Below are 19,079 nucleotides of genomic sequence, written 5' to 3' on the forward strand. Positions count from 1 at the left end.
TACGAAACTGAATGTTTATATCCAAAATGGCCGCCAGTGGAGGAAATTTTTCGAGTGCTGAAAATTATTCCGTCGATATGGAAAATTCTTACACTTACACACCAAATCAAGGAAGCCAAAGTTCATCTGAAGAATTTCAATTTGTACATTCATCAAAATCTGGCGGTAATTTGTAATGTCTCTCACTAAAAAGTGTTTTTTTTGTGCCACAAAATTTATATTCGTCAAAGGTACAAGTCCAATAATTACAATAACTCAAAGACTTTGTATTGAAACGTGCATAAAGCTAGATTATTCCACGAAAATAGATCATCAACATGGTCCTGTTTGATGATAACAGTCAGAGATGTAATTTGGGGGGGGGTCTGTCAGGAAGATAGTCCAAATAATAATGATGTCTTTAAAGGCTATTATATTTTTTTTCGTTGACACCTTACTTCGATGGACTATCCATACGAATGGGAAATAGAATTTCTATTTTACTATGAACGAAAAATTAAAATTCCTTGCACTTTGATCTTTTTACTGATATCAAGAAATATGGTGCAGAACGAACTATGTTCACAGCTCTACATTTGCTCTATGTGAGATAAAAATAGCAAAACATGTTTCACTTAAATAACCCTGTACCACCCTCTGACTCTGTAAACGTGAGTAATGGCATATTCTTTATACATATTTACGTCTAGAAATTGACAATGAGGTCTGTTAACATCAAAACTTGACAATTAAAGATGATTTTTCAATTGTGAACTTTCAATTTCGATGTAGCATCATTCCACATGTACCAGCACCTGCATAAAGAGAAATAATTTCTTTTATATAGATATGTTATTTGTACAATATAGCTTATTTTGCATGTTGACTATTGCAGGCACAGCAGAAATAGAGGGTTCTATAGAACCTACAGAAACTACTCCATCACAAGACATTTATGGTGTCAGAAAAAGAGGTCCGGCTTCAGCATTTCTAGAAGGAAGAGGATTTGGTTGGCTCTTAGAAGAAGATGATGATGTGGATGAAGATGACCTAAAACCACTTTTGTATGTTCTAAATAAATAACCTTGTGCATACCTAATCCTACCTAAACATGTAACCTGATGTTCAGTGGTTGTTGTTTGTTGATGTGGTTTATAAGAGTTTCTCGTTTTTATATACATGATATATAAATTAGACCGTTGGTTTTTCTGTTTCACAGTTTGAATGGTTTTACACTACATGTAGTAATTTTTAGGGTAATCTGCATAGACAATAGACAATATTTGTTCATTAAATAAGCTCTTATGAAAAATTAATACTTTTAGAAGATTCTTGTGACTTTAGTTATAAAAATCAACATGATCAAGGCAATAGATGTCTGTCTTTTTAAAAATGTATCAATGTTTCATAATCCTTGTCAAAGTATATGCTCCCATAAATCTTTTGAGTATTTCCAACCTACATGTATTCATTCCAGAGTTGTGTAAACCAAAAAGATAACATTTAGTCATAATTTTCCAAAATTATATTGCATCATGCAATCAAAATACAATAATCATTCTAGGTCATCTAGCTTTGTTTTCAAGTGAAAATGCATGGCTGTTGGTTGAACAGATTTCAAGATACTGTGAATTCATTTATTTTCGTGGGTATCAATTTTCATGGATAAAGGAAAACTTGCATATCGTGGCTATTTAATTTTGTGGTTTTTGCCAAAGTCTGCATAAAAGTCTAATCCCATTTGTCATTCGTTGAACATTTAATTTCGTGGTTTACCTGCACCAATGAAATCCATAATAATTGGTACCCCACCAATAATAAAGAATCCATAGTAAGTAATGATCCTGATGACTTTCACTCTAAAACAGATAGCTTTTGGGAGACATTAACTGTTTGGGTTTTTTTTTACAGAGAAGAGCTTGACATTGACTTGAAGGACATTTACTACAAATTGAGGTGTGTTTTGTTTCCATTACCACAGCTAGGATTCAACAGACATGTGGTCAGAGAGAGTCCAGATTTCTGGGGACCTCTTGTTGTTATATTGTTATATTCCCTTGTATCATTATACGGTCAGTTCAGAGTAAGTACATATATATGATTTAGAAAATAAAAATCAAAAGTCTCATAAAATGCATTCTATGAACAATGATGAGGTTCTTTAAAATGCTTACTAGGTATTAAATTATAAAAAGGCAAAATAATGTTATTATTGGATTCACTTCTACATTGATAATGAAAACATGGTTTGATTTCAAATACTATTTTTTTATATCACCACTGTCTTTCACATGTTATAAATTGTTTTAGGTCAATTTTTATATACATCATTGATTATATTGTACATGGTCGGAAAGATTAGGGTTCATCATAACAAATGGACAAATATGGCCGTATTTACCTATCAAAACTACTCTGTGTACAGACATATCTGTCCAGTAAGAAAAGTTTTAAGGCCTGGCATCCATTAGTTATATTAAAGTTGAAAGCATTTTGTATTTCAATAAGATAAAAAAACTTTTTGGAATTTTAATGAGCATCTTTTTTTCGTTCAAAATAGTTATTAAGGTGTAAATAAGGCCATATTTGGCTGAATCTTGAAGCAAATTTTAATGGTTTAACTGAACAAATGTGTATACTTAAAAAAACAAATGATATTGGGTATACATGACAAAAAATCAGTACAAAAAACACACTATTAGTAAATGAACAGCAGTTTTATTACTGTTTTTCATGTTAAAGTCACAGTGAGGTCTTGAACATGGAGCAAAAAAATCTTGCCTCACTGCAAGTTTAAGACATACCCTACTTCCAAGCAGCTTGAGCAGATTTCTTTGGATTGACTTTGTCAGTTGTACATATAACACCACCTAATGAGACCCAGTCAAAAAAGAAGATACTTATACTGGATGTATTAGGGTAATTTGATGTATTAATACTTCAGACTTAATAACTCTTTTACAAAGTTTTATGAATCTTAGGTGAACTAATTTGCCCTGTTCACCAATGGTACATGTCTTGTGGCACATAACCAAAAAAACTCCTTTGGTTTAAAACAATATTTCAAGCTCTAAATCTTTGAAATAGTTTGAATAATTAAATCACTATCTATTTAAGATCTGGCTTCATGATGTTTAATTATTTTTCAGGTTATATCATGGATTATAACGATATGGATATTTGGATCATTAATTATCTTCCTGTTAGCTAGAGCTCTTGGTGGAGAGGTAAGATTAAGGATAGACAGATATGCCACAATAGTTAGAAAGAACATAACAATTTTGATACTTTTTCCTATTTTTAATACAAAACAAAACTTTTTTTTTCAAATGTCAAATATTTTTATACTAAGGAAAAATGAAAAAAAATATCAATTGACTCAAAATGATGAAGTCATCTATTTCTAGAAATTTAATAGATAAAGGAAGATGTGGTGTGAGTGCCAATGAGACAACTCTCCATCCAAATAACAATTTAAAAATTAAACCATTATAGGTTAGAGTACGGCCTTCAACACGGAGCCTTTGCTCACACCGAACAACAAGCTATAAAGGGCCCCAAAATTACTAGTGTAAAACCATTCAAACGGGAAAACCAACGGTCTAATCTATATAAACAAAACGAGAAACGAGAAACACTTAAGTTTGCTAAGTTTTTTATTAATTTTATTGATAAACTATATTCAAATGAATAGAGTTAAGAATTGTAGTAAACAGAGATAATAAATATGAGACAAATTAGCTTGTTCACTACACCTACTCACCAAAAATTTTCATATAGTGACTCTCAGCTGATATTTTATGATATTATATGCAGACAACCTGATTATCAGAGTGTATCCATACTTGATTGTTTACAGATGAAGGTTTATTTCAGGTATCATATTCCCAGTGCCTTGGAGTGATTGGTTACTCAGTGTTACCTTTGGTCATCACAGCATCAGCTTTACCGTTGTTCCGTTCTATGTACTATGTGGGAATTCTTATAAAAGTAAGTACAAATAGATATAGGAAGATGTGGTATGAGTGCCAATGAGACATCTCTCCATGCAAATAACAATTCATAAAAGTAAACCATTATAGGTCTATGTACGACCTTCAACACAGAGCCTTGACTCACACCGAACAATAAACTATAAAGGGCCCCAAAATTACTATTGTAAAACCATTCCCACGGGGAAAACCAACAGTCTAATCTATATAAAAAAACGAGAAACACGTATAAATTACATAAACAAACGACAACTACTGTACATCAGATTCCTGACTTAGGACAGGTGCAAACATTTGCAGCGGGATTAAACATTTTAATGGTACCAAACCTTCTCCCTTTTTCTGAACCAATAGCATAACATCACAACATCTTAAAACACACGATAAAATATGAACTTGCAGGCTTAACTCAATCAAAAAACAGAAATTAACACACTATGAAAGAATAAATTTGATCTGCGAAGACGAGTCTTTAGGTAGCACTCCACAGTTAGGAGTGTAGTTTCGCATTTTGGCCCCTGTGGATTTTTAAAATATGAGAGCTAGTCTGAAATAAAATTCATTTTTGGATAGCTGAGTTCTAAAATAGCCTTCGTATTGGGTTTATATGAACAGCAAGATTATGTAATGCATGTAATATAGGCTGTTTTCTGTATGACAGTCCATATTTGCATGCCCATACCATACATTGGTCCGGCAATTATTGTAATGTTTTTTTCCAACTTTTTGTGGCACGAACTTTGTGACTAGATTTTACGAAAAAATGAGACGAAAGACACCCATTTTTTATTTGATCATTAGGAAGATCTATGCAAACAGTTTCTAAAAAGGTATCACTCAAAGGCATTGAAATTCTAGTTTGATCCAAATTTTGGGGGGATATGTGACATGTTTACCCCCCTTTTTGCAATATTTTATTGTAAATAAATGCAGAATGTTGCCATGGATACACATAAAAGGAATTATTTTTCACCCTTTAAACTTTGAAAAATCAATTCTATGGAAGATACTGATTACATACATATGCACATGTACAACACAAACAGTAAGGTTAATGTATTAGAAATCCAGGAATAGGATATGATAAAACATTTTGTGGCTCATTTTTAATTTTATTTTCTAACTGTGGAGTGCTACCTTATGTCTCAAAATATCAGTTTTACCCGTTAGTACTAGATTTACCTTTGATCAAGTATATGTGTTATGCCAACAATCTTCTATAGGAGATATCAATATTAATTTTGTGAAGTTAATAACAGCAGTATTATTTATTGACTGTTAAAGAACTGTAATGTTTTACACTTCATTCCTGACTGCAGTAAATGAAAGAGCTAGAACACATAAAATTAAAAGAAATAAATAGGTTCTACTTTCAATTGGACTCAAAATAAATAGTTTTGCTACCCCTGCTTTCATTGAGCTTTCCTCTGGTAATGTTTATATTTCTTATTTTCAGCTTCTTGGTGTTATGTGGGCAGCCTACAGTGCAGGATCATTATTATGTGTTCAAGAACTTCAACATAAAAGACCTTTGTTATTGTACCCTGTATTTCTGTTATATATTTATTTTTTGTCATTGTATACAGGGGCATAGTATAATTATATACTGTACAAATCATTTTTTTGTAACTGTGCTAATGCTGTAGATCTGGATCCACAAATTGTTGATTACTATATTTAATAGAAAGAAATTGTTCTACCATAATTTTAGTTCATTTTATAAAATTGAAATTAAATTTCATGAAAATGGGGACGAAGTGGTTCCAATCCTAAACCTTCGATTCTGAGTAAGTGCTATTGAAGTCTTTGCAGAAAATACAGTAGTACTTCATTTGTACTTGTTAACTGTACTGAACTGTGGATCTAAATAAACAATTACTTGTAAATTAGTGTTGTGCCATATCACATTAATACATGTATGGAATGGTATATTCTTTTAAATTAGTATCTTTATATTTGATTCCATATGTTATTAAATTTAAATGTTTTATATCATTTTAAACACCTATATTTTCCTAAGGTTATTCAAATATCTATGAATATCGTGAGAAAATTTACCATTGGAATATTGCCAGTTATGTTGATTATTTCTTATTATGAAACATCTCTCCATATTTTATTTATGATAGATCTGAACTTTTACCTTGAATGGTTAAAAGAAGCATTAGAAAACAAAGGTCCAACACCGAGAAAGCAACATAGGACATAGTTCTATAATAGTTTATTTAACTATAGTTTACTGAGAGTAAATTATTTTACTATAAATTAAGCTGTTATTTTTCTCCAAGTAGTTGTTACATCTTTTTCATGTTTATAGGGCGTTTTATAAACAGACTATACACACTGTCAGCATGTTTTTTTTCTCATTGTTGAAGTCTGTAATTGTTTAAATCCATTTCAAGTGAACTTTGCTGCATAATTGTCTCATTGGCAATCATACTGCATCTCCATATGTATAATAGAATGTGAAATCATGCTTCAAATGTAATTTGAGTTTGTCTTTTGAGTTTATACTTTTAAAAGTAATTTATTTCATGTATACCTATGTTGATAACATTATGCAACTTTGTACACTATCAGGCTTAGGCATATAATGTTATAAATTTATGTGTGGGTTTATATTGTTAAAATCATGATTATGATTTGTAAAACTCATTTGTGACTATTTGATAAACTGATTTGAAAAAATGAGAATATTTTATACTCTCATGCATTGTCATGTGGAAGGTTTAATAAACTCATGTTAGTTTATGTGAAAATTTTATAATCTCATGTGAAATATTTGATGAACTCATGTGATTTTTATAGGGAAAATGTGAATAATATTTCATTAACATATGTGGTTGTTTCACATATATTTATAAATCCCTTACTTATGGATTTATACAGATTGGTGTATCATTTGTATTTATATCGAAGAACTGTGATAAAAAAAATCTTGAAATAAAAAATTTAAACTACAAAAAAATCTTTAATCATTTGTACAGATGAGCTGCTGTTGAAGACAGTTCTTTCATCTATAATGGTTTAATTTTACATATTGTGACTTGGATGGAGAGTTGTCTCATTGGCATTCATACCACATCTTCTTATATCTATATAAAGGAATAAAGTAATGATCTGACATGTTAAAAAGGAGATAGACAAACTTGTACTACTTATATTTGGACCTTTTACAAAGTCTTGCTTTTCTCAGATGGTTTATAAAGTCTAACGAAATTTGTTTGATGTGCAATGGTTGATGTTCAAGTCATACAAATCATAAAAGAATTATATAAAACATATAAACACAGTTATTTTATGTTTCTCATTTAATGGTTTGTTTGATGGTACATGTATTACAAATATATTAAACACATTTCTATGTTGACTGACAGAAATAGAAAACAAAAATAGACTAGCTATACAATTGATAAGCTGATAATCTAAAGACTTGCAGAATTATTCACTAAAATCATTTTGAATATGTGTCATCAAGATTTTGCTTCTTTTAATGAAAGACAAATCCCCATTTCTATTTCCTATTTTATTGTGAGGATATTATCTGTAATATTTTGGAATAATATTGTATTGTCATGTATTTTGAACTAAGATGAGGGTCTGGATTCTTTTCTTTTTATTTCAATATTCTATATTTATTTACCCAGTATACTCTACTCTTTTTAATTCGATAATTAAGCTCTATTCTGTAATCCCATTCAGCCTTTTCAGGTGCTCATTGATCTTTATTCTATTCACGCCAAAATGACAATTCAACTAAAAACATTTTTAAAGAACTTCAAAATATACTACTGAAGCTGAAGGTCGCCTCTGGGTGCAAGAATTTCTAGCTACATTGAAGACCTGTTGGTGACCTTCTGCGGTTATTTTTTCTATGGTTAGGTTGTTGTCTCTTTGACACATTCCCCAGTTCCATTCTCAATTTTACTATTTCTAAACATTAAACAAAATGCTGATCACTTTACAATTTCATTTTGTCATAATAAGTGTTGAGTTCCTTTTAGTTTCATGGATTAAGGAGAAAGTATAATTTCATGGATACTGAATTAAGAGTTTTGAAATATTCTACCTGCAACTATTTCATTTGTAGAATGATAAATTTTCAACATCATTGGTGACCTTTACTTAAAATTCTAAAAAAATAGTTTAATACATTAATAAATCCACAGAAATATTATTTACCCAGTACACATTATTCTTAAAAGTGAACAATTTATACACATAAAGCAGTTACACTAACAGTTTGACAAACAACAACAAATACAAATCTCACTCAAAACATTCATTTTGAAACTATCAGTATACTCTATATCTGTATTTTTTTTAAATAAAGGTGTGATTAAAAGTATAGCTCAATATGCTTGTTTTCAATCTAGAACTAGCTGTGCAAAATTAACAAGGATTATACACATAATCAATGTCATGAATGTAAAAGGAATATCTATACTTAATTATCATACATGTGCCGTTTTTTTCCAGTTCAAAGTCGAGAAAGCAAAATTATTTTTAAGCAGTTAAGCTGCTTTATGTGAGCACCCTTGATTTGTGTTCTACCCAATAATTGATGAAATATGTGCGACTGTTCTTATCTGGCTGGCTATAAGTATACTTAGTAACTTGCATAAAATATCAGACATAAACAAATTTGGCAAAAAATAGTTTAAACAACAATATGATTATGGAAGCACTAGAGTAAGTGAAAAACAGCACACTATAAACCAATTAACTGTTTAAGGAACACACAAAGCTTATCACTATAGAGAAATAATTGTTTGTTGTAAGAGGTTAGTTTCATTTTCCAAAATTTTGTACAGTTTCAAACAGTTGGATTGTAGTTTGGGCTGAGGAATCCAAATTAACAGGAGTTTACAACTTAATCTTGTGGCAATTACAACCCTTATTATACATTTTATATGGCACACATTGGCTAGAACAAGTATGAATCGGCTTCATTATTGAGACAGAAATCTGTTCATAGGAAGTATGCATCTCACAAGGTTCTTATATATCTATCTGTGGAAGGCAGTTTCTTAGGGAATCTAATTATGTAGGGAAAATTCTCTTTTGCATTCTAGGTAAAAATAAATCAATTAATCTTAATTAATGGCTTACGCCTATAAAAGTCCTATCATTGGATTAAAAATTGTCTATGCTTTAAAAGAATATAGTAACCCAGTATAAGATTTTTTTTTTTTAATGAAACAAATAACTGAGTTATCTCTTATTATAAAGCAATGTTTTCTGAGTTATCTCCCATTACAAAGCAATCTTTACAGAGTTATCTCCCATTACAAATCAATGTTTTATAAATTTTGAATCAATCAAAATAGTAATGTGAAAAATGTACTGCCATACAATAAAACCATATGAATTTGGTTATATAAATAAAAAGTATTTCTGCCTCACAATTTACCTTAATATTATAAAAGGGTTATTATTTTCAAATACACTCAGATGTTAACTCTTAAATGATATAAAATAAATGCATCTTACAAAAAGACAATTAAGCCTCAGGCAGTGATAATGAAAGAAATGATATGTCAAAAATAAACAACAGTGGGAACAAAAAAAATCTTGCTGTCATAATTAATCTTCATGACTGAAAATCATTAAGTCTATAGGATAAAACTCAGATTAGCATGAATCAAATCTAGAAGAAATATAGATTCTACCACTGCATTTAGGGCAATATTATATTTTTCAACTCAAGACCATTCAATTTTCAAATGTATTTAGAATTGAACTATCAAGAGTATAGAAATATATTGCACAATATTAGGTGGTGATTTTTTAAAATATGTAAAATTCATCAATGATCTGCAAAATGACATTCATGTTCTATCTGATTGACCACATCAGGCATGGTGGTTTTTTTCATGATATCACAATGGCAAATTCTGAGGAAAGCAGAAAAATTTGAAGTCAATTGAATTTTGAACAATAAACAAGCCAAGCGTGAGAAAAATGTAATAATAAATCAGCATGTTATAGTATCATCTCTGTAAGAGTTACAGTTTGACTATTTGCGGACCATAGATAGTCCGCAAATAGTCAAAAAATAACATAAGGACCTAAGAGCTACGGTTCCGCAGCTATATAGACACGTACAACTTACAATTATTCTAAAAAGCAAGAATAGATTAAGCATATTAAGCCCAATATAGATTGATTCATTCATTGATTGTTTGTCCAGTAGCAAATACTTAATGCATATTCAGAATAATAGGAATTTAACAATTTGTATAAACATGATAAAAGGAAGAATAATGGTAGAAATTTTGAGGGCCATGACCAATACTGAAATATTTTAGATGGAAACCACACACCATCATGACCTTAAGGGGCATGCACTCGATGTTCAATGGAAAATGGACTAATGAATTACCCTTTAATATAAAAATAAGGAGTTGTGGTATGCTTAAGGTTTAATTTTAACTTGTTCTCTTATCTAGCTAGGCTATATGTAAGCTGACCTGCTGTTAAGCTATAATAAACCAATTGATCAACCAATGATATAAATATCTATTTACCCTCATTTCATAATGTTCATAATTCTTTTATTTTTGTTCAAATAAAGTCAGTCACAAGATTTATTACACATTTGGCACCTTAAAGATAGTTTTGTTTTATAAGTTTCACCAATAAACATGATACATATGATAAAAGAATAGTATGACTAGATCAAATTCAAATGTACTTTGTACATGTTGTATCTAGTTGTACTAGTTAACTCATCTGTCTTTAAGAATTACAAACACATTTTCAAGTAAAAATTTTAACTATTTCTTTCATTATAAGCAACTGGGTAAACATTCAAGCTATTGGAAATAGAAAAAATTCTAGTAACATTGATATACATGTAAGTAAGGAAAAACAAAAATTCTTACAATCAAATTCTACTTTTTTAAGATCAATATCAAATAAAATTTGAAAAATAAAACAGTTTCATATAACTATGACTTGTGCTTTAAATTTTGTTACTTTAATTTATATGTTGTCTATTCAATCAGATAACATTTAAAATTTAATTTGTTGTAAACAGGTAAAAATAATGTTATAATGCAAGAAATGCATAGATTTTTTATCATTGGTTATACAGACACAGCATAAATAAAAACTTCATAAGAACAGTTTGTTGTACATTTTTAAAAATAAAAAAATCCTCCTAACGTACATGACGTATATTTTAGGCTATGTATCAACATCAGGTCGGAAGACTTGTGAAAGTTTCCGTGTGTGGAGTCTGGCTGATATACAATGGAAGTTCTGACAAGTACTCAACAATTGTTCTATAACTGTCCAACGATTTGTAGAAAAGTCAAGTTTACACACAATGTTATAGCGACATATTCTGGTTAACCTTCTATATTCTACAGTCCCACTACAATACAGAGCACCGTTTACCATGCTTAGTCCTACATTGTACATCTCGTCTGGTAAATCTGGACCCTGTCGCCACTGATTGTCCGATATATTAAATATTTCTACTGATTTCAGAGCTTCTCTGCTTATTGTCTGGGAGGCGTGTGAATAAATCTGACCTCCTGCTACGTAAATCTCACCATGTACTAAACACGCACCAAATTTAAATCGTGGAGTTGGCATCCCTGCTCTGGAAATCCAGTTTCCTTTCGTTGGGTGATACATTACAACAAGGTTATGAGCACCAACACCTGTTCTTCCACCTAACAGAAATATATACTCATCGTATACAACTGAACATAAGTCTACAAGGGTTGTAGGTAACATTCCCTGATAACTCCATCGATTCTTTTCAATGTCATAAACTTCAATAATTTCTGTTGGATGTTGGTTCTCTGTAACTCCACCAAAACAGTAGATTTTCTTGCCCAAGCTTGCCAAAGTAAAGTTTGACTTTGGGAACAGCATTGGTGCCATTGATAGCCATTTGTTATGATCATTGTCATAGCAATAGAAGTCTTTTCTAACAATTCTCTCCTCTAAATCATCAAAAGAATCATCAGAATCAAAATGTTCTGAAGGGAAGTCATGATAAATGTAGTTACCTCCCCCAGAGTATAACATTCCTTGTTCGGTAACAACACACGATAAATCTTCTACTTCATAATCTCCTAAGCGTTTGGCTGTTGGATAATCTTCCATGTAAAATGTTTCTCTAGTTAAAGGATTGTAACAATTAATAGAAGTGTTCCTGCGACCATGATCAGTCCCTCCCACAAATAGAAGGCAGTGCTCAGGTTTAATCATTCCAGACCTCAAGGCCAGACTGAAGTTGTGTTTCCCACAATAAAGTTCAGGATTACTTTCTAACTTAATCAAACTTTCTAGAAGATTAATACAAGTATCTGAATCCTGAATATATTTATTGTTCATGACATTGTCTTTCAGATATTTGACAGATAAAAGTCCAAGTCTAATATGCGGCAACAAACCACCGATAAAAGATCGTCGGTCTTCTTCTTTCTCGGAAATCCATGTCATTACTGCTTCAAACACAATCTCTTCACGCTCAACATTTAATTCATCACTTGATATCAAATCTTCTACTTTATCTAATGACAGACATAAAAATTCTTCTCCACGACAAACTTCTGTAAAATTCTTCTCAATGTGTTCTCTGGCCTTTAATCGTAGACTATCACAATTATGAATATGTGCAAAATTGAATATACCTATACAGTTGGAATTATCAACTTGTGTTTCTAAGAATTTTGCACAAGCTTTTTGAACTGGTAAAATCTGAAACAGGGAAGCAGCTCCTAATAGATTTTGTACATTATCCTGGTGAATATTTATGGAACCGGTATAAGAATAGTCAACAATAAAACTAACAGATTCAAAATCAATTTCATGTAACTCAATATGTGATTGTTTACTTTCATTTAAATCTAATGTAAACATTGCCTTGAAGTAAGGACTAGCAGCAGCCAAAACAACCTTGTGACAAGACAATGATTGACCTTGAACACAAAGAGTGATATCCTTCAGCAAATCATCTTCATACAGTAAGTTCATTTCCTTCAGAAAATTCCCAGCATGCATTTCATTTTGGAACATAACAGATCCAACATTTTCATATTGTAGCTGGCATTCAATGTCGTCCCTTTCAGAGGTGGACGATTGACCACTGATACTGGTATCCATAATGTACAACTAACTCATGCCTTTTTGCTCCTCATTTCTAAAGCGATATATCTTCCTCTTCTAAAATATAAAAGAAACTGAATTATTGGCAACCTTTCAAAATCTTTCAAAATTAAAGTTTATATCTCATGTGAAAAAAAAGATCATCTGGGCCAAAAACCACCAATAAAAGATTCTAAAATCCAGGTCATAACTGCTGCAAAAATTATCTGTTCAAATTAAAGTTAAAACATTTTGAAAGGAATTACTTGCCAGAGTATATTTAAAGGATACAGCTCTGAATTTGGATTGTGATTAAACAGTTGACACATCATAGCTTAGTCTTAGAGCACATCATGCTTAGTCTTAGAGGCATGATTTTTTTATTAGTTGTTAATGGCTTTGAACTAGCTGTCAGATAACTGCGAGTACTCTCAGATCTGTTCATTGTGTCTTTTTGTGTTGGGATGTATAAGTACCTGGCCACGTCCACTTTTATTTTTTGTCTATCTGATGAGTTAAGCCTTTTTCAACTGATTTTTATAGTTCGTTCTTATGTTGTTCTGTTATACCACTTTCCCAGGTTAGGGGGAGGGTTGGGATCCCGCTAACATGTTTAACCCCACCACATTATTTATGTATGTGCCTGTCCCAAGTCAGGAGCCTATAATTCAGTGGTTGTCGTTTGTTTATGTGTTACTTATTTGTTTTCCGTTCATTTTTTTACATAAATAAGGCCGTTAGTTTTCTCGCTTGAATTGTTTTACATTGTCTTATCAGGGCCTTTTATAGCTGACTTTATGCAGTATGGGCTTTGCTCATTGTTGAAGGCGGTACGGTGACCTATAGTTGTTGATGTTTGTGTCATTTTGGTCTTTTGTGGATAGTTGTCTTATTGGCAATCATACCACATCTTCTTTTTTATATAGGTTTCTGACACAGAATGAATGTGGTCTAATGAACTTAATTTTTATTTTGCTGTTGAGAAATTCACTTTGCTGTTAATTATCATAACATAGCGGGTTATTTACAGTGTGCGCCACATTTTTTATGTTATTTCTAATAGACAGAAAAAATATTTCAGTCATTTCATTAATTCTAAATTACATTTTAAACTGTAGAAAACCATGAAAAAACATTGATGACGTCACAGTCACATTACTAAATTATGTCACCCAATTAGAAGACGCGTTACATCCAAAATTAAATTATTAAGTCATAACCCGCAAACATTATGCATTTATTAACTGGCTATGAGGACAATGTTAAAAGATGATCAGCACAGCTACCACTATCATCACTGACATTCACACTAATAAGTTTTTTTTATCAAAAGTCCTACTAATTAAATTGATCAAGCATTAGTATAATTATCATTAACCTATTTTGTATCTTTTATTACTCCAAATTATAAGCCAAATGTTGTGGGTCTAATTGGGGTTTAGCATGACAAATGAAAGTCAAATTAATGTGCCATGAAAACAGGAAATGAGTTCTAGCGGGATACGAGGAAATAACCAAAAAAAAATAGAATTGCTAACGTACATAGTGTAAGTGGGATACGGAATTTGACAAAATAGTAAGTGGGATCTGGGATCAGATTTCCAAATGGGGCCCCAAATGTTTAGTATTGTATTATTATTTCCTCCATATTATGTAGCCTTTTAACCCCACCCCCTTTACTCCATATTAAAGATAAGATATAATAAAGATAAGATAACTTTATTAGCACTAACACATTGACAATAAATGGTTATGGCAACAAATTAAAGACTAACTACAATAACATATATACAATGAAGGAGTGACAGTGGATAATTATGAGAGAAAATATATATAAAAAATAAATAAATGAGAAGCATATACATTATTACAGAAATCAAGTACCTTTTAATAATGAGTTTCTCACCAACAAGCATTCATTCAAATAGTTGACAACAATTTTTAATATTGTTTGGGAATTACTATTTAGAATTGATATAAGCAAGTTATATATGATAAGGAAGGAAATTTGTTGTTCAATAGAACATTATTTAATTTTTTAATAAGGTTATCTCTCACATATTTATAGGAGGAACATTTTAAAAGAAAGTGAAGTTCATCTTCAATGTCTCCATTATTGCAGCAAAGACATACCCTACCCTGCTTTGGTATTTTCAGATATCGCCCTCTTTCAATAGATAAAGTATAAATGACGATTTTTTTTTCTCAATATAACAAAAAATTAAAATCGCATTTTTCAAATGGAAAATCACAATAATAAACTGCAGTAATAATAATAATAATCACAAAATCGAAGTATTAATAAAACTCAATAGTTTCTGAATTTACATGTTTTTTTGTACATTCATGGATCCAATAAACAAGCAATACATTTAAAAAGAATTTGCAACATTTAGTAACCTGTTACGTTTTAAATTGAAGCTTGCATGTGGTCACATTAAAAACCCATCATAACATGCAAAGCCATACTGATTTCTATTAGTATTAAAAATTTAACCTCTATAGACTATAGTGTCTCTATCCACTCATTTAAGTTTTGATACTGGAGTCGACTGCATCATGCACAATACTTTTTTGTGGAACAAAGCGTTATAACAAATTTTAACCACATGAACACAAATAATAATAGCAAAATGTCTAAATCATTAAAAAGACATTATTAAAATGGTAAAAGGGGGAGGGGTTCATTCTAAAAAATATGGTCATGAAACCATCATCTTCAATTTTTACCTTTTGTTTTTTGTTAGGTCATGATGTTTTTTCTCACTCTTTATAATAAATCTTGATGTTAAATGCTTATTACAAGTAAGTTTTCCAGTTGACATTTCATCCTGTTGTCATCCAACAGTTTGTACATAGTTGTCGGGTTACACTAATGTCCTGACAATGTCCTGACAATGACCTGACAATGTCCTGACAGAAATGTAAATGCTTAATACTTTTTTATTATTGGAAGGATTTACTTGAAATTTGGAATCAAGCAAGATGAGAACTTATATTTAATAAATAAAATTTAAAAAAAATAAAAAAAATATTTTAAAGAGTTAGAAAACTTGACCTGACCAACTTGACTTTGAAACTACTAATGTCCTGACCGATATGAAACGGCTAAAAAATGTTTTATCATTGACAGGATAGACTTCAAATTCGATACCAAGGAAGATGAATACATTTGATACAAAAATATAAGAAAAAATAAGTTTATAAATATTTTCAAGAGTTAGAAAACTTGACCTGACCTGAGACTACTATAACACATGTGTTATAGTAGTCTCAGACCTGACCAACAACGTACTCCCGTGACTAATGTCCTGACCGATGTAAAATGCTAATAACTTTTTTGTTATTTGAAGGTTTGACTTCAAAATTAATGTCAAGGAAGATTCTAATATTGAATACAGAGATATAAGAAAAAATATTTAAAAAACTAATGTTAAGTGTTAGAAAACTTGACCTGACCATCTACGTCCTTCCCATGACTATAATGTCCTGACCAATGTAGAAAATGCCTAAAACTTTTTTATTCTTTCATGTATAGATTTCAAATTTAATGTCAAGGTAGATTATAATACTTAATTTATTGATGCAAGAAAAAGATTAAAATAGATGATTAAAAGAGTTAAAAAAGTTTACCTGACCAACTTGACTCTGCTCTGACTAATGTCCTGACCGATGCAGAAAACTTTTTATTTTTAAAAAAAATGACTCAAGTTCCTTCCCAAGGAAGATGATAGCAATAAATATAGGAATTTATGAGAGAGAAAGAAAAAAAACGCTGAAAAAAAATAGTTTTTTTTTTTATTTTTTTGAAATGATAGAAAACTTGACCTGACCAACTTGATATTTGTCATGATGAATGTCCTGACCGTTATAAAGATATCAATAACCTTTTTGTTATTTATTGGGATATTACCAAGTTAGGTATCAGGGAAGATTACAAAACTTACTATAAGCATGTAAAACAATATTTTAAACTTGACCTCACCAATGTTTACCTTGTCTTGCAATGTTCTGACTAATGAAGAAAAGACAAATATTATAAAACTGTTTTTTCTCTATCTAAAGACAGAATATACTTAATTCTTTAAATTATATTGATATTTTTTTATTTAAACATAGTAAAGAAAGAACTTGGATGCACTTTTTATAATTCGTAATATATGTGTATAAGAAAGGCAAAAGACAGTGACATAATAAAATTATATTTCTGTGTGATTCTAACATAATTTTACTTTGAATGCTTGTAAAAACAATTTATCTACATCAAAAGAAGCCCATTTCCTGTCCTTATTTATCATGTTTATGTTATTTGACATGTTTAATCCCTCATTAACTAAACAACAAAAAATGAGTGAAATAAATAAGAAAAATATAGTTAAGTAAACACTCCAATTTGTTGCATTCTGTACATCTTTATAATCCTTTCATATTAAATGCAGAAAAAGTGCATTTACTTATATCTACAGCATCTCTAATCACATATTTCACTTTTTTCAGTGATATTAAACTTAATTATATCCCTTTCAATATTGAACGATCAGGAAATTCATTATGATATAAAGATCAAGCCGGTCAGGTCAATTAAGTTTTTTTACATTTAAAAAAATAACTAACATTTTTTTTCATAAACTTTTATTATGAATATTATAATTTCCCTTGGTAAGGCTCTATAATTAAGTCAATTCTTTCAATAACAAAAAAGCAATTAACATTTTCTACATTGGTCAGGACATTAGTCACTGCAGAGTCGACGTTGGTCAGGTCAAGTTTTCTAACACTTAAAATTAGTTTTTTTAATATCTTTTCTTATATCTCTGTATTCAATGTTAGAATCTTCCTTGACATCAAATTTGAAGTCGAACCTTCAAAGAACAAAAAAGTTATTAGCATTTTACATCGGTCATTGGTCAGGTCAAGTTTTCTAACTCTTTAAAATATTTTTTTATTTTTTTTTTAATTTTATTTATTAAATATAAGTTCTCATCTTGCTTGATTCCAAATTTCAAGTAAATCCTTCCAATAATAAAAAAGTATTAAGCATTTTCATTTCTGTCAGGACATTGTCAGGTCATTGTCAGGACATTGTCAGGACATTAGTGTAACCCATAGTTGTCTCCCTTTTAAACAAATTTTACTTCCGGAACTTTGTTGCAAGTGCACTGAAAGTGAAAGTTGCAAATATCCCTCCTGGTTAGCTTATATTTCACTGTATATGTAGTAGCTTCACAACCAATTATTATTTATGTTGTTGAAAATCTCTAAAGAAATGCAGTGGTCCCGAAATTGTGTGACTTATAATTTTTTGTCAGTCTGTCAGTCGACCGGCATCACGTTTTCCCATGTCCATGTAAATCCTTTTTTTTAAATTATTGGACGTCAGAGCTAGTCTCATATTCAAAAGCGGATATTTGCTTATCCAAAATAGATGCGCTGTTTGTTGCTTCTGGTGCCTACAGACGGCCTTGGACATTATATAAATCGGGAATCAATTTGTTCTTTTTTCATTTATCTCTTCATTTATGTTTAGTTTGACCTACCTGCCACCCTATATTTTCTCATATTTGGACAGTTTTCCTCTGTTGCTCAGTCCAGATTGTTTAATTGAACATGTATGCATGATGGCTCATAGCCAAGCTGATACATTTATACATGTCTGGTTAAAATTCAGGAGTGGCAAGTGAGATTACATTTTTCTCAAATTGCTGGACCCTGGACCATAGAGAAAAATATCACTCTACTCATGAAATAATCCCAAAATTCTGATCATAAAATTCCTTTTTAAGAATTTATTGATGTCCATTTTTAAAATCACAGCATCCACAGATGTATGGCGGACTATTTTTTTTTCTATTACGTCATCTTTGTTCCTAATCTCAAGGTCCATTAGGGATCCTGACCCAACTGAGGTAGTTCCTCATCTCAAGGTCCATTAGAGATCCTGACCCAACTGAGGTAGTTCCTCATCTCAAGGTCCATTAGAGATCCTGACCGAACTGAGGT

General features: G+C 30.7%; 3 protein-coding genes across 3 annotated transcripts in view; 2 read left to right on the forward strand and 1 right to left on the reverse strand.

Annotated features, from left to right (window-relative positions):
- The first annotated feature begins 26 nt into the window (after positions 1–26).
- LOC134710002 (protein YIPF4-like) lies at positions 27–5,798 on the forward strand. Its single transcript, XM_063570134.1, has 6 exons — positions 27–165; positions 875–1,043; positions 1,891–2,062; positions 3,129–3,206; positions 3,856–3,969; positions 5,428–5,798. The coding sequence occupies exons 1-6, from the start codon at positions 27–29 to the stop codon at positions 5,563–5,565; spliced, it is 810 nt and encodes a 269-aa protein (XP_063426204.1). The 3' UTR covers positions 5,566–5,798.
- Positions 5,799–10,489: 4,691 nt separating this feature from the next.
- On the reverse strand, positions 10,490–15,937 carry LOC134710003 (kelch-like protein 28). The gene is made up of 2 exons (XM_063570135.1): positions 15,810–15,937; positions 10,490–13,157 (listed from the first exon to the last, which is right to left on the reverse strand). Exon 2 carries the CDS (start codon positions 13,095–13,097, stop codon positions 11,163–11,165), a length of 1,935 nt encoding a protein of 644 aa, XP_063426205.1. The 5' UTR covers positions 13,098–13,157; positions 15,810–15,937; the 3' UTR covers positions 10,490–11,162.
- Positions 15,938–16,336: 399 nt separating this feature from the next.
- Positions 16,337–19,079, forward strand: part of LOC134709888 (dipeptidyl peptidase 3-like) — a 35,029-nt gene continuing 32,286 nt past the window's right edge. Inside the window, exons 1-2 of the mRNA XM_063570016.1 lie at positions 16,337–16,399; positions 18,136–18,293. Of these exons, the coding sequence (XP_063426086.1) occupies positions 16,337–16,399; positions 18,136–18,293 (221 nt within the window). The remainder of the gene's footprint in view (positions 16,400–18,135; positions 18,294–19,079) is intronic.

Source organism: Mytilus trossulus, chromosome 3 (genome assembly GCF_036588685.1).
Source record: "Mytilus trossulus isolate FHL-02 chromosome 3, PNRI_Mtr1.1.1.hap1, whole genome shotgun sequence".
Taxonomy (NCBI): Eukaryota; Metazoa; Mollusca; class Bivalvia; order Mytilida; family Mytilidae; genus Mytilus; species Mytilus trossulus.

Bases quoted from the DNA above. Each gene is read 5' to 3' on its own strand.
- LOC134710003 (XM_063570135.1), bottom strand. From the start codon at position 13,097: ATGGATACCAGTATCAGTGGTCAATCGTCCACCTCTGAAAGGGACGAC.
- LOC134710002 (XM_063570134.1), top strand. From the start codon at position 27: ATGGCCGCCAGTGGAGGAAATTTTTCGAGTGCTGAAAATTATTCCGTC. The intron at 166-874 runs GTAATTTGTAAT...TGACTATTGCAG, and splicing joins ACATTCATCAAAATCTGGCG to GCACAGCAGAAATAGAGGGT. The intron at 1,044-1,890 runs GTATGTTCTAAA...TTTTTTTTACAG, and splicing joins GATGACCTAAAACCACTTTT to AGAAGAGCTTGACATTGACT.